The sequence below is a fragment of the Corvus kubaryi genome, unplaced genomic scaffold (genome assembly GCF_017639235.1).
Source record: "Corvus kubaryi isolate FWS band 111438036 unplaced genomic scaffold, C.kubaryi_AGA036_p1.0 37232, whole genome shotgun sequence".
Lineage (NCBI taxonomy): Eukaryota > Metazoa > Chordata > Aves > Passeriformes > Corvidae > Corvus > Corvus kubaryi.
The window spans coordinates 4,188,208-4,203,802 of record NW_024581066.1 but is presented as its reverse complement, the minus strand read 5'-3'; the positions used below and the strand labels follow the sequence as shown (position 1 = coordinate 4,203,802).

General features: G+C 42.9%; 1 protein-coding gene across 1 annotated transcript; it reads left to right on the top strand.

Annotated features, from left to right (window-relative positions):
• Nucleotides 1–296: 296 nt before the first annotated feature.
• Nucleotides 297–15,067, top strand: HNRNPU (heterogeneous nuclear ribonucleoprotein U). The gene is made up of 14 exons (XM_042023016.1): nucleotides 297–1,259; nucleotides 2,100–2,208; nucleotides 2,333–2,406; nucleotides 4,745–4,884; nucleotides 6,478–6,577; nucleotides 7,650–7,762; nucleotides 8,173–8,436; nucleotides 8,701–8,820; nucleotides 9,444–9,572; nucleotides 9,943–10,111; nucleotides 10,645–10,884; nucleotides 11,136–11,338; nucleotides 12,427–12,498; nucleotides 12,916–15,067. Exons 1-14 carry the CDS (start codon nucleotides 527–529, stop codon nucleotides 12,967–12,969), a joined length of 2,520 nt encoding a protein of 839 aa, XP_041878950.1. The 5' UTR covers nucleotides 297–526; the 3' UTR covers nucleotides 12,970–15,067.
• The last annotated feature ends 528 nt before the right edge of the window (nucleotides 15,068–15,595 follow it).

The following is a 15,595-nucleotide window of genomic DNA, read 5'->3' as shown; positions in this document are numbered from 1 at the left end:
AGGACAGGGCGCTGCGAGGCTGTGGCTCGAATGCGGGCCCGTGGCGGGGGCGCATTTCGGTCGGGCTACGGCCTCATGCGGGCGGGAGCTGGCACGGCGGTGGTTCGCAGCCCGGAGCGGATTTATCGTGCCGGAGCGATGTATCGGCCGATTTGCCGCCGCCAGGAACGCGCCGGGACAAGGGCGGCGGGCTGAGCTGCGCTCGGGCGGGTATTTACGGTAATGCGGTCGTTACGGTAGCGCGGGAGGGCCTACGTGCGCGGGGGCGGGGCGGGGCGCGCGCGGCGCCGGTGCGTGCGCGGCCCCGCGAGGCGCCTCTCCCTCGCGAGCTCGCGGTGAAAGGATTTGGCGCCAGGCGGGTCCCGCTCCGCAGCTCCCGCAGCCGCACGAACCCCCCGCGCCTCCCGCCCGCACCCACCGCCCGCCGGGGCACCGACGCACCGCAGGCAGAGCCAGAGCCGCCCGCCCGTCCCTGCCCGCCGCCGCCCGCGCGCCGCCCAGGGACCGAGCCGCCAGTGCCGCCGCCATGAGCTGCTCGCCCGTGAACGTGAAGAAGCTGAAGGTGTCGGAGCTGAAGGAGGAGCTGAAAAAGCGGCGCCTCTCCGACAAGGGCCTCAAGGCTGAGCTCATGGAGCGGCTCCAGGCCGCGCTAGACCAGGAGGAGGCCGGCGGGGGCGGCCCCGCCAGCGGCGCGGCCGAGCCCGGCAACGGCAGCGTGGAGGGGGAGGCGGCCGAGAGCGGCGGGGGCGCCGCGCAGCTCCGCCAGGGGGGAGGCCCCGGCCAGGCCGCGGCCTCCGCCATGGAGGACGACGACGAGGAAGGGCTGGAGGCCGCCGATGGCGACGCCATGGAGCTGGGCGAGGAGAACGGCGAGCGGGCGGGGGCCGGGGGCGGCCCCATGGAGGAGGAGGCGGGCGGCGAGGAGGAGGAAGAGGAGGAGGAGGAGGATGAGAACGGCGACGACCAGGGTTTCCAAGAGGGGGAGGACGAGTTGGCCGACGAGGAGGAGGCCGCGGCTGGGGATGCCAACGGGCACGGTGACCAACAGGCGCCGCAGCCCCAGCAGCCGCAGCAGCCCCCGCCGCTTCTCCCGCCGCGCAGCGCCGCCGCCGCCAAGGAGGCTCCCGGCAAGAGCGCTGGGGGCGCCTCGGGGCCCGCCGCCGCCTCCGGCCCGGCGGGCCCCGCTAAGCAGCAGCAGCAGCAGAAGAAAGCGGAAGGCGGCGGCGGAGGCGGCCGCCCCGGGGCGCAGGGCGCTGGGGGTGAGTGAGCGTGGCGGCGGGAAGCGCGGGGGGGCGGAGAAGGGGGGCCATTAATCCCAGCCCCCCCGCCATGACGGGGGTTGCCCGGGCGGGGGGGGGCGGCTTCCGGGGCGCGCGCGGGAGGACGTTGGCGGCCCCGCGCCTCGTGCTGCCCGGCGGGGGGGCGGGGGGAGGGGCGCGGGGGGGAGGGGCGGCCGAGGGGCCGCTGGGGCGCGCTGTGCATTGTGCGCCGAGCGGCGCTCGGGGCGCGTGACGTCACTTCCGGGCTGGGAGCCGCCGCCGCACGGGATGGCGCTGGGAAGGCCTGGCGGTACGATGGAGGCGGGAGGAGGAATCCCTTCCCTGGGGCTCCCGCCCGCGGCCCGCCGGGAGGAGGCGCACTCGTGCGGATCGCACGGTGCCCTTGCGAGAGGCCGGCAGCGTCCCGCTGCCCGCGTGGTGGGCGGGTGGTGATGGTGTTGCGGGTGTGTAGGCGCGGCGGGTCAGGAGGGGTTTTTTATCTTTTTTTTTCTTTTTCTTTTTTTTTTAATTTGTTCTGGTTTTTTTGCTTTTCCATGGGGATCTTAATATTGAGGGCCGTACTGGCTGCTGCACGGTGTGTTGGCAGCTTCTGTCTCCTAAATCATTTCTGATTGGCGACAAGTTTTGAGTCTCCCGTGAAAATTCAAGATAGGGGGTTTTACCTTAGTAACATAGGAAAATTCTTATTTAAGATGTTACTGTTTATCTCATGCTGTAGCTTCTTGCAGTTTGCAAAGTTGAAACCATCATATAGATTTTATTCCCAATTAAACTAAAATTTAAAATAATTAAAATAAATCATTGCATCTATTTCCACAGATGGTAAAACCGAACAAAAACCTGGCGAGAAGAAGAGGGGAGTGAAGAGACCACGTGAAGACCATGGCCGTGGATACTTCGAATACATTGAGGAAAACAAGTATAGCAGGTAGACAGACTTGGTGCTGGGCAGCATTTTGTGGATGAGGAGGAATAGAGTACAGGAATGTTATTTTAATCTCATGAAAATACATGTAGCTTTATTATGTTTTGTTTGGTTTTTGTTTTTTCAGGGCCAAGTCCCCTCAGCCACCCGTTGAAGAGGAAGATGAACATTTTGACGACACAGTGGTTTGTCTTGACACTTGTGAGTAAACATGCTTTCCTTTGCTCTGGAAAGATGCGGTGTTAAGGCTTTTAATCTTAATGCCACACTTTCTGAAACGGGGAGGATACATTTGTTGACTTTCGTTACCAGGTAACTTAAAGAATTAGAAAAATACTGTGTTTCCACCCGTTTTTAGTATACAGAAGGATGTATATTAGCAGTAATAAGCTTGGTTTTCCTATGAAGTCTGTAGTGATAGTTCTGTGAAGAAGTCTTAACCAAAGCACTAATCTAGTCTGGAAACTTAGGTGGCCAAGTACAGAGTGAACATAGAACACCCTAGAGACAGCTTGAGAAAACAGCTGTCCAGCACCACTGCCCAGAAAGCTCAGAGAGTCATAGGTGGTTACAAAATACAGTTTGGGAAGTGAGCTTCCTACATAAGCTCCCCTGTTTATGTACCAAGCAGTGGAGTGTTCTGTCTTCTAATAAGTTTAACAAGAGCTGGTAAGGCCTCCTCAAAAATGACCCATTTATGCAGCGTGTGAGTGTGTGGGCTTGGGGTGGTGGCTTGTGCAAGTGGGATGGTAGAGAGAATTGGTCAGCAGAGCATAGAAATCGAGAACTACCTGCAAACAGGGTTTTTTTGAGGCAGATTATAAACATTACTATTACTGTAATGTACCATAGTGGCAGAGTTGACATTTGTATTCTTGAGGGTAAGTATAAGGACTCAGTGGAACATTAGAAAACTTGATCTTGAAGTAATGCTGGAACTTGTTGGATTCTTAAAGTGCCAAAAGCTTAACTTTTGGCATTTTCTGGCCTATTTGTTAGAAGTTTCAGGTGGTTTTATTCCACAAGAAATACTTTGAAATGGAAGGATGTATTAGTTTACAGCCATGTAAATTGCTGAATATGCCATCCCTGACATTTTGCTAACTAAGTCTCAAGTTTCTAGCTGCTAACCTGGTGAGTAGCTACTTCTGTGGGAACTTTGGATTTTTCCAATAACTGAGTAAATAGCTACTTTTCAGTATTACTGTTTCTAGTAATAATAGTACTTTCTAGTGGAAAATCTTGTTACTGGACAAACTGTGATTTAAAGTGTTGACAGACTCTTTAGAGAAAGATTCAAACATAGCTTTAAGGCTGAATTGTGTAACGAATTGGCCCTCTCTTCTGGATAGTGATCCAGACATGTAAGAGGTTTAGCCACTCCTAAGTTGCTTTTTATTACCTGTGTCTTCAAAAGAAGCTGTAACTTCAAATTCTGTTCTCATCTCGTGTTCTAAAAGTAGCCTGCAAAGGTGGGTTTCTTCTGTATGATTTTATCTGCTTTTCATGCAACAAATAAGAGTTAGCAGTACTAATGAGAAGACACTTGGATCACTAATAGTATTTTTGGAATTGGGGATGGCTGTATGCAAACAAAAACATAATCTTGTGCATAAGAGTTCCCAAGTAATACAGGGCAGACTGCATTTTAGTGTATTCTGGCATCATGCAGGTTTTGTACCAGAGCAGAACTCCTCACTGTTTGCTCGTTTTGCTCCTTTCTTGTAACCATCAGATAGGTTTGGAGCTGCTTCTGTGGACTCCTTGTTGTATGCTGCACCCCTTGTTAACATTTGGCATTGTCTTTCTGAAACCTACTTGGAGATTGATTTGCAATTTCATGGTGTGCAGCTCTGAAGATGCTTGTAAAACCAAGGTTCCACTTACGTTCTTAGAGTGATAGGTGAATTCATAGTGTGTAGGTTGTGTTTCTGTGCTGAAGTAGCTTCTCTTAGCACACTCTCTTGTGCTTAGCGTATTTGCATGTACATCTGACTTAACTGCCTTTATATTAATTGGCATAATCTAATTTGACTTGCTAATTGACTATATTAACCAAAGACTATGTTCAGTACTTAAATAAAAACACTTGTGTTCATATTTACTTCTTAGCAGCCCTTAGGTCTGGGCTTGAGCTGTAAGACTACTTCAGAATCAGGTCTCTAGAGGGTACTGTGGAGAGCACAATGCAGATGGCTCTCTATTGATGGAAAGAGGTAACTGACAAAGAGGGTTCAAACAGATAAGGTGAAAGTCAGGGTTTTTTAAGCAGATGGAAAAAATAGAGGGAAATTGGGTGACAGAAGTGAAGGTGGCATCTTGAAAACTACTCATTAGTTAGCTTTTCCTAAGATTTTTGGCTGAGCTTCAGACTGCAGTTCCATCTAGACATGTTGCTTCTCTGAAAAATCCTGGGTACTTGCTGGCAGTTTGTCTTTAAAATCACCTTTGAAAGCTGGCATAATCTTCATTGCATAAAATTGGACACCTGTACTTTATTTTGTAATCAGAGTAAACAGAATGATTTTTATGTTAACAGATAACTGTGACCTGCATTTTAAAATCTCAAGAGACCGGTTTAGTGCTTCCTCTCTGACCATGGAAAGCTTTGCTTTCCTTTGGGCTGGAGGAAGAGCCTCCTATGGAGTTTCTAAAGGCAAAGTCTGCTTTGAGATGAAGGTGAGTTAAACTAATGTTTATGGGAGACTTTTGCATGCTTAAATATAATACTTACACTTGTTAGATTGTTTTGGACTTAGTTGAAACTAATTGATGTGAACAGGACTCTTAAAAGGTCTTTTCTTACAAGAAGATGGCTCAGTCTGCAAAAATGTTTCCTCTTTTATAAGAGCTTCCATTTAACAAACAAAACACAAAACCCAACCAAAAAGCCAAACACAAAACACTGTATTTGTTCTGAATGTGAGACTTTTGGTCTCATTTTTTTTAACCAAGCATTGTATTTGGCATCTCATGCGTCAACACTGAAAGGATTTTTATAGTTTCTAGTCAGAAGTTTACTTGTACTTTCTGAAGACTACAGAAAGCTTGACCTTTGTTTTTATGGGATATAAATTATCCCAACAGTCCTTTCTGGGTCTACTTAGTCTATGAGTTTGATCTGCTCTAGGCAGGGGTTTGGGCTGGATGACCTCTAGAGGTACTTTCCAACATTATTAACTCTGACTTGATGCATTGGATGTATTTAGCAGGTGGTTGAATTTTGAGAGCAAGAGTTCTCCTGAAGGGTAAGAAAGACAAAGAGCAATCACCCTTCTAATATACTGATTTCTCCAACTTGGTGGAAGAGGAACAAGATCACAAAACTTGAATTTATTTTTCTTATTTCTTTTTTACTTAACAGTGTTAAAGGCTTCGTTGCATATGATGGGCCTGTGTATATAAATCTGTTCTCTTCCTCTAATGATTTCAAGTGTAACTGCTACCATGAGAATTTGGTAGTGATCCCATTATCCAAGCTTTTGCATGGAGTGATTTCTGTGTCTTGATACCTATAACTTTGGAAGGCCAGTGAAGTGAAATTTATGTCACTATTTATTGTCCTGTTCGCTTTCAAATGAGTTTCACCTCAGTCACCTGACTGGAATAGTTGCAGAGGTTGATAGGATACGGATGGGTTTTTCACTTCATTTTAATAAAGTTTCTAATGACAGTTAAAAAACAAGCTGGTTGCATACACATTCCAGTGCATTTAGGTGGTTTGTTGGAGTTTCTGAGGTGTTTTTGTTTGTTGCTTTTTAAATTTTTTTTAAATCTGGTTATGTTGTTTGGAAGCTGGCAACTTGCCGAGGAAGTCTGCTTACAGTGAAAAGGGATAGTGTAATACTTTCCCTAGTCTCTAAAAACCAGGGGGTTTTAATACATTGCACATTTTCTTAGCTAAGTAATTAACTGTTAATCCCAACTTCATGGCAACTGGTTTTCTTTTATACATATATTTATTGTTCGTGATTTTAATACAGTGTCAAAAGGACTTAAAAGGCTTTTGACCACTGAGAGGGACTGCTATGACAAAGTGATGAAGATTTATGGTATCTTCAATCTTCATTGCTAATTCAGGAGATAAAACTGTTTAGTCACTAGCTTGTGGTTTCATATTCTTAAATATGTTTTATTTTTACAGAAAGTGATCACTTAGACTTAGCAAAGATTTAATCAAAGTGTAAAGGTTCCAAATGTTACCTTTTGTGCTTCCATCTTGTTAGTGTATAATAAATACTGCTTACCTTTTACCGAATAATTTAAAAATAGGTTACAGAAAAGATTCCTGTTAAACACCTGTATACAAAAGACATTGACATACATGAAGTGCGAGTTGGCTGGTCACTGAACACAAGTGGAATGTTGCTTGGTAAGACTTAAGTGTTTGATTGCTTTTGTGTTAATGTGACTGAAATTTTAAATAATTTTATTCTGAAGCAGGGGGGACAAGCTTACTGATTGTAGTCTGTGTTGTGAAAAGTGGTCTTAATTGAGTCATTCAGTGGACATGGTGTGAGAATATTACTAGGACCAAATAAAGTCATAAAGTATTCAGACCTGTAAGGGTTAGGGCCATCATTTGAGGATTAATTCTTCCAGTGATCTTGTATGGGTTGTGGAGAACATTGTTGAATACCTGAGAAGACTAATGATTTCTCCTTTTCATGTAGTGTCATAAGTAGAAAAAGGGGGGTTTCCCTTCCTTCCACTTTTAAAGGGTGGGGCATGGTATAAAAGTTACCAGTGGTAACTGCATTATCATTTTTTTGCTTGGTGGGAAAATCCTAATTTCTGAAAACAGCTGGAAAGAAGGAAGTACAACTTCATGAGATACATGGCAAATTATTATTATAATAATATTTATAACTTATATTTGACACTGAAACACATCTTTGGAGGAAATATTGGTGAGTTGGTATGTTCTGACATCAGCAACAGCTTTCTACTTAAGTTACACCTGAGTCCTTGTGTTTGACACTTGCTGTTAGCTTGTTCCTTGCAGCTTCATCTTCAGCTGTTGCATAGGCTGATTGTCTGCTAAACTCCCTTTAAAATGGGAGGGGTAAGTGCTCCTGGAGACTTAACTTCAGAAAGCCTTTCTGACTACGTTACAGCAGGTATACCCACTGCATAATCAGGTCTTCACAGTTTGAAAATACTGCTCATGTCTTTATCTGACAGTTCAGGTTCATTGTCAGTATGAATCTGGAACCAGCAGCATAAGACTCTTAAACTGGGATGAGGAAACGCTGCTGTTCTATCTCAAGTGAAAGTATCAAATAGAAGAATGCGCTTGTATAGCTGGTGGGGGGCATCATAGCTTGTTTTGGCATTAATAAAAATATTCTGAACAGCAGTTACTTAAGTAGCTGTAAGGTAATTTATGTCTAAAAGGTTAGATGGGAAAGCTGGTTTGTAATTAGTTTTAATTGTTTCTTCAGGTGAAGAAGAATTTTCTTATGGGTATTCTCTAAAAGGAATAAAGACATGCAATTGTGAGACTGAAGACTTTGGTGAGAAGTTTGATGAAAATGATGTGATTGGATGTTTTGCTGTAAGTTTTGGCTTATATTTTCTTTTGAGGGGAAAACATCTTTGAATTTAGACTGCTTTGATGTTAGAAGCAGTAAAGCAAATATATAAAATCATGGGAGCAAGACAGGTTGTTTAACATAGGCAGGCAGTACAACCAGCAGCTATTACTAACAGTGACTGCTGGCAACATGATTTCATATTCATGCATAAATGTCTTTAAAGCCTTTTAACGAAAAATCAGATCTTGAACAAGATGATCACTGACAGTGACTCATTAGAAGAGAAAATTGGCTTTAGTTCCTTTATGAAATAACAGTGTTACTGAAGTTGAGTGAACATAGCCTGTATAGAGAAGTGACTAATTAACTGTGAGTTAATAATAAAGTGAGTTAATTTTATCCAAAATAATGCTTTGTCTGTAAAAAACAGAATTTTGATGGTGATGAAGTGGAACTCTCATATTCCAAGAATGGACAAGAGCTTGGTGTTGCATTCAAAATAAGCAAGGAAGTTCTTGATGGGCGACCACTCTTTCCACATGTTCTCTGCCATAACTGTGCGGTTGAGTTTAACTTTGGTCAGAAGGAGGAACCTTACTTCCCTGTACCTGAAGAGTATACCTTCATCCAGAAGGTCCCCCTGGAGGATAGGGTCCGAGGACCAAAGGGGCCCGAGCAAAAGAAAGATTGTGAGGTAAGTTTCTTGTGATCATCTCAAAAGTTGTTGAAATAGATGGATGGAAGTGGTAGACTTAAGCAGACTATTACACCTCACTCCTGACATTTTTGTTCGGGAGCTTTAATATTTAGTGTCTTGTGACCTGTTCACTACCATTACCTTCCCCACCCCCAACACCCCCACATCTCCTCTCAGTATCCACTAGGCTTGCTGGGCTAAGTTGTGTATTAAAGAAAATCTTTGAACTGGTATCTCAGATACAGAACTTTTTTGTCATAGGTGGTGATGATGATTGGCTTGCCTGGAGCTGGCAAGACAACATGGGTTACCAAACATGCAGCAGCAAATCCTGGGAAATACAACATTCTTGGGACAAATACTATTATGGACAAAATGATGGTAAGTGATAAGACATTTTATTTCGTGATATATTAAAAAATCCATGGTCCTTGGCTGCCATGGGATTCTTTTGTATTGAAGAAACTGGCTACTTGTTAGCTAGTGACCATTCTTGTTGAAGAAAAAGTGCCACATCCAGTCTTAGTGCCGTGGTCTGCTTGACAAGGTGGTGTTAGGTCATAGGTTGGACTCAGTGATCCCAAAGGTCTATTTCCAACCTAATGATTCTGTGTAAAGATTTTATTACCTTGCTGAGCTGGTAATTCACACATGGCAGGATTCTGAAGCTTTTTGTGGTAATATGTAAGAAATAGTCAGCTGTTGTTGACTATTGAATGTATTTCTATTTCTCTATACATCACTGTTCTCAGAACAGAGCATTTAGCTGGAATTAGTATTGTGATGAGTATACCTTGAACTGAACAGCACCATTTCTCATGGAGCCTTTGTTTATAAGTCTCTTATGTTCTATGGAGGCTTGAGAATTTCAAATTACGAGTTTGCAGCAGCTGTGGCCTTGAATTGAACAACGATTGAAGTGTGGTGGAAAACATTTAGCAAAGAAAAGTGTCAGCCACGTGTGTCAGGACTACAGTCACTAACTGTGGGAAATCTCTCCATAGGTTGCAGGTTTTAAGCGTCAGATGGCAGACACTGGAAAGCTTAACACACTGTTGCAGAGAGCTCCACAGTGTCTTGGAAAGTTCATTGAGATTGCAGCTCGTAAGAAGCGGAATTTCATTTTGGATCAGGTAGAAGCTTCAATGAAAAACGGTTACAGAAATTTGTTATAGGTTGTACTGTAGTAATTAATTGGGATTAAAGTTATAATATAATAGCAGTTGTTTCAGTTACTGACTTACTACTCATTCAGGGGACACAAAGTTGAGATATTACTACAAATGCTTGTCTGAACTTCTCTAGATTTATGGGATGTGGGAGGAATAGTGTTTTAACACGTGGATATGAGCTCGTAACTTTGCATTATGCAGCATCTTTATGTCCAGTTATTTGTAAACTTCATTGCAAGCTCTTGTAGAGGTGAAGTCTATACACCATAAGTTGACTTCCTTAACTCTTACAATGACAGCTACGTGTAGTAAGTTACTGCATTTTTTTCAGACAAATGTGTCTGCAGCTGCGCAGAGGAGAAAAATGTGCCTGTTTGCAGGCTTCCAGCGCAAAGCAGTTGTTGTTTGCCCTAAAGATGAAGACTACAAGCAAAGAACACAAAAGAAGGCAGAGGTGGAGGGAAAAGATCTTCCAGAGCATGCAGTTCTCAAAATGAAAGGCATGGAACATAATCCTATACTGTGTTTTAGGATGCTGAGTATCTGTTTAAAGGATTAAGTAAACGTGAAGTCTAAAAAATCACTTTATCTTAAACAGTTGTACTTATACAAAACTGGAAGACTATTGTAACTTGGTAGGATAACACTATATTGTGTTCCCTCTGCTGCAGTCCTTAACACTACTCAGTTATGGTGATACGCTTCATGCAGATGCACAAAGCTGTCTTGGCATAAAGTGCCCTATATAAGTGACATATTTGGCAGAAACTGGTGTTCTGAGTGGAGGCTTATAAAAGAAAAAAAAAGATAGGCAGAATGTTTTCAAGGTTTGGAACAGTACTGGCAACTCCATGAAGACCTGTTTATTTCCTTTGTCACTGTTACATTTCCTAAATGCTCAAATTATGTAATTTTGTCCCTATGCCGAGGGGATGGAGAGGGTGGGAGGAAGAATGGGAGAAAGGTGGTTAAATTGCAGCTTTGATTGTAGCTGAATGTAGATGCTGAATACTCAGTGTTTTTGCAATTATAGGGAACTTCACACTGCCAGAGGTAGCAGAATGTTTTGATGAAATAATCTATGTAGAGTTGCAAAAAGAGGAAGCTCAGAAGCTTTTGGAACAGTATAAAGAAGAAAGTAAGAAAGCTCTTCCGCCAGAAAAGAAACAGAACACTGGCTCAAAGAAGAACAAGAAGAGCAATAAAAATCAATTTAATAGGGGTCAGAGAGGACGTGGAGGATTCAACATGCGGGGCAACTTCAGAGGAGGAGGTGAGCCTAGAAATAAGTCTGTGACTTCTGGAGGTTGCTGCTGCTGGGGAAAAAGGTTGTAGTACTTGCATTGCAATTATTATGTAGTGGGAACCTTGATCTCAATTTCAGTAAATTTAACATTTTAGTGCATAGTTAATTGTCCAGCTTGAGTGAGAGGATTGTCAAAACCTTGGATTGCACTGTTCATCTTTGTGTAGGAAATATGTGAGACCTAACAATTACTTGATTGAGTAACTCTCTCCCTGCAGTCCCTGGCAATCGTGGTGGATACAACAGGAGGGGAGGCAACATGCCTCAGCGAGGCGGTGGAGGTGGCGGTGGTGGCGGTGGCAGCAGCGGAGCAATTGGCTACCCGTATCCTCGCGGCCCTGTCTTTCCAAGCAGAGGTGGCTACTCAAACAGAGGAAACTATAACAGAGGTGGAATGCCCAACAGGGGAAACTACAACCAGGTGATGCTTTGAGGGGGGACTGACTAATTGAACTACAGTGCTTTGGAAGATGATATTTGATAGCTCTGGTGCCTGTGAACAGTCACAAACTTGGTTGTGGTGCTACACTGATGCCACGCCGCAAGGCCTTTCTGGTTTAGTGCATGTGCCCAGGGCTCTGAATGTTGTGTGACAGGTGCTGATGGGGGCGTTTCATGCTAGGGCTGTACCTCTGTCCTGTTAAAAATGAAGATTTTTAGTGCATGTGTATGAAGGCTTGTGTTGGGTTTTTTGTGTTATTTCTTCCCCTTCCCCAATAGTAGTAACTGTTGTTTGGCCTTAGGGTCCAAGTGTATCTTTATCAAACATTTAGGGAACTTTCTGAAAATAGCTCTGCACAGAGTCTTTGTTTTGGTGTCTAGTATCAAACACAACTAGTAAAGACACACTAGCCTAGATCTTACCTGGTGAAATATTGGTGGAAGTATTGGAAAACAAAATTGGGATTGCTGAAGAGCCAGCAGATGGAGCCCAAGCCAGTAAACATGGCTCAGGTTTGCCTAATACTGGCAAACAGGGAAAAAGCAACATTTTATCTACTTGTATCAATGTCCCTTTGTTGTACTATAACTTCTTTTTGAAGTTTTGTGGGCTAGCTCTTCTATTTTCAGTTGTGTGACCCATATCCTTTTGTCTGATCAGATAACATCCTTGTAGCAACTACAGCCTTTCCTAACTAAAAATAGACAAGCTCTTGTATTTTTAGTTGTCCTGGTGCATTTAGCAGCTGGAAATAGGGTGAGTCAAAACTGGATTAGCCAGCTTTCCAGACCAGGCAACAAGAGTTTGAGCTGGTTTATTAATTCTGAGGTTCTTGCCCCATGCTTAAAAAGCAGTTGCTTAGAGGGGAAGGAGGAGGCTTTTGGTATTCTAATGTTTTTCAGGGAGGGATTTTTTGGTGGTGTGTTTTTCTTTTAACCTGGGGCTGATACCTTGTTTTAAAGCTTCTATATGGTGTGTGATATTTTGGTGGTAATAAAGATTGGTATTAGGCCTCTTGTGGAAAATGCATATAGCTGAAGTACTTAAAAACTGTTGTCCTCTTGCAGAACTTCAGAGGAAGGGGAAATAATCGTGGCTACAAAAACCAATCTCAGGGCTACAACCAGTGGCAGCAGGGTGTAAGTAGTCCCAGCTTTACATTTTTACTGATTGTTAACTTGAATGTTGCAAAATGCTGACTAGAACAATTAGATGCATAATCAAAACTGCATAGCAAAGTCTTGTAATGCTAGGTAAATCACTATAAATAGCTTCCTGTGCAAAACTTAAGCTGGCTTCATGGTCTTGATATATCAAATACCAGCTGTGGCTTAATGTTCTTAATGGTATGTAGCACTTGGCTTCACATTACTGCTGTGAAGTGAACTCTTAACTGCCTTCATTTGTTCAGGAACTTGCTGCTATTGGAGAGGACTTTAATTTTCTCAAGTTCCAAGGGAACTAAATGTTTGTTAAATGCTTTTTTTTCCCCAAGTAAGAAACTTAACCATTATGTGATTGCAGGTTAAAACTAACTATTTATTAATCTATTGCAGCAATTCTGGGGTCAGAAGCCATGGAGTCAGCATTATCACCAAGGATATTATTGAATACCCAAATAAATGAACTGATACATATTTCTCCAAAACCTTCACAAGAAGTCGACTGTTTTCTTTAGTAGGCTAACTTTTTAAACATTCCACAAGAGGAAGTGCCTGCGGGTTCCTTTTTTAGAAGCTTTGTGGGTTGATTTTTTTCTTTTCTTTTTTTGTACATTTTTAATTGCAGTTTTAAAGTGATTCATAAGAGAACCTCAGCATTGTGCACGATAAGAGAATGTGTCAGTATTTCAGGGTTCTACATTTTATCTGTAAAATGTGACTTTTTTTTTACCACAACAAAAGTAAAACGTTGCTTTGTACCTGGTGTCTTTTTATTAAAGAATTTTCTCCTTTTTCCCCATCCCCCAATTTCTAAGAAACAGTCGTGAGTCATGTCACAATACAATAGAAATGTTAGCAACCAGATTCGTATGGAGGCATCTTAGTAGCCCTCAAATACCATGAGATTATGTAAAGCTCCCTATTACACTCCATCCTCTCTATGAAGCTCTTGGGTGGGGAGGGGAGGAGGGGGAGGCAAAAGTTTCTGGCAATAACTAGGACTTTTTTGTAACATTTGGAACTCAATAAGATGTTGGGGGCAAAGAGGAAACCTGGGGCTAGATAGTGATGGTGGAGTGTATGTAGAAGCTCTTAAAGTTGTAAAACTCGGTTGCTTTATTTGTGGAGGCTCAAACTTGTGAAGGTACAACACCATAATTTTTTTTCCATTTGTTCTGCATTTTGATTCTGAAAAGAAGCTGGCTTTGCCCATTTCTTATTAAACAAAACTTGTTGTAAATCCAGTTGTCTAATGGGATCTATATGAAGTTAGCTGTGTGTCTGTATAACTCCCCACAAAATACTGTATACCTAGTGTGCTTGTAGTAGTTACTCCACCATTTTGTAAGCTAATGAAACTGTGAGTCACCCATTTTATATCTTAATTTTTAATCATGTCAATTCTCAAATGGGTGTATCTCCTTAGCCTGCTGATTCCTTTTCTCTTTAAAGAAAGTGGGTGGAGAAGTTTAACTCTAGACGTTTGTTTGCAATAAAATAAATTCATTTTACTCTTGTTTGGGATTGTCGCCATCAAGGTCTAAAATCCCGTTAATGCTATAAAGAGGGAAGCGAATGTATGAAAGCGACGATGTTAGACAGTTTTAAACTCATTACTGTACATGCTGAAATACTTGTGTTTCTTTAAAAAAACTGGTGGTTGCTCTGTTAGAAATCTATCACATGTATAATTCACAGTTTAACATGGTTATATGTATAGGGCAAAAGCCTTTGAGTTGCGCTTGCATCATGTAAATCCACTTAAACCTCTTCATTGTAAAATAGACATTAGGGAAGGAGTCAGGGAAGGAATTGGGACAAGGGTGTAGGACAGGAGGAAGGGTTGCCATGGAGTTTAACAGAGAGCTTCAATTTGTTCTAACTGCTATTTTGTTCAGCTTTATGCTTCTGTAAAATTGTAGTGGCAATGTTAGCTGCTAACTTGCATTTTAATGCCATAAGACAGGGAGAAGATGTACCCATTGTAAGTGGGACATGGGGTACACGTGTGAGACTGTCTCACTGCTGCCATTGGGGCCCTGGGCTGTGCTGGCAGAGTCCCCGTGGCAGTGTATGGACTAGCAGAGGCTTCCTGGCAGCAGCATAGAGCTAGAGTCGTGTGCTGTGCTTGAAACTTTTCTCCAGTGTTAGTCAATTTCTAGTAGACTTCAGAAGTAAAGATAAACTTGTGTTGCTCTTCTAGCCTTTATAGCAGATGCCATTGCATATTGACATTAAACATTAACAGCACCACCTCCTTGTTAATAGTGCTTTAAGTCATCCCTTTACTTTGAATGAGAAAAATGTAAATTGTCTTTAAAGAAACACTATTTAATGAACTTCGGGGAATTGAAACCCAAATCTGTTTTGCTGAAATGGAGTTTTCTTTAGACTTGCAAAAAAAAATTTAGTGTAATTAAAGTCCATTTCCCTTCTACCCTCTTCACGAGAACTAACACTTTGTATGGAGTGCTGATCCTTTGCTTATTTTGGTACTCTATAAAATGATTTAGTCTTAAACTAAAATATAAGAGCCTACACTTACTATGTGGTTGTAAAGCCTGTATTTCAATTCAGAAGTCTGGGACGTTTTGTTTTCAGTTCTTCATTGTATGGTGTTTAAAAAAAAAAAATCCAACAAAGCAGCCACACGTGAAGTGCTTCAACTCTCACTCAAAAAGGAGTATCTTGTTTCTATTAACAACACTCCGACAAAAGCTGTTTTGGTAAGTTCAGCACTATCTGAGGAACAGAATTCAAAAAGCTTCAGCACATGCACTATGGGGACACGTGTAGGTCAGAGAGGGGGTGGAACCGTCCAAGTACGTCCCGCTCATGATTTGTCACAGTTGAGTGGAGAGCAGCACTTGCATGGAGCCGTGTATTCAGCCTGGGTCTGCCCACACAGACTCACTCTCAACGTAGCTCAATATTCCTAGAGAAGGGATTTATTTTGCCACGTGAAAATGGCTTTTATAGAGAAGCAGTTACCTAGAGCGCCGCTAATACTAAAGAAACCACAGTTTGCATTTGAAAAGGAAAAAATGAAACTTGGCTGGTGGCTACAGAAAGG

Bases quoted from the DNA above. Each gene is read 5' to 3' on its own strand.
- HNRNPU (XM_042023016.1), top strand. From the start codon at position 527: ATGAGCTGCTCGCCCGTGAACGTGAAGAAGCTGAAGGTGTCGGAGCTG. The intron at 2,209-2,332 runs GTAGACAGACTT...TTGTTTTTTCAG, and splicing joins GAGGAAAACAAGTATAGCAG to GGCCAAGTCCCCTCAGCCAC. The intron at 4,885-6,477 runs GTGAGTTAAACT...ATTTAAAAATAG, and splicing joins AAGTCTGCTTTGAGATGAAG to GTTACAGAAAAGATTCCTGT.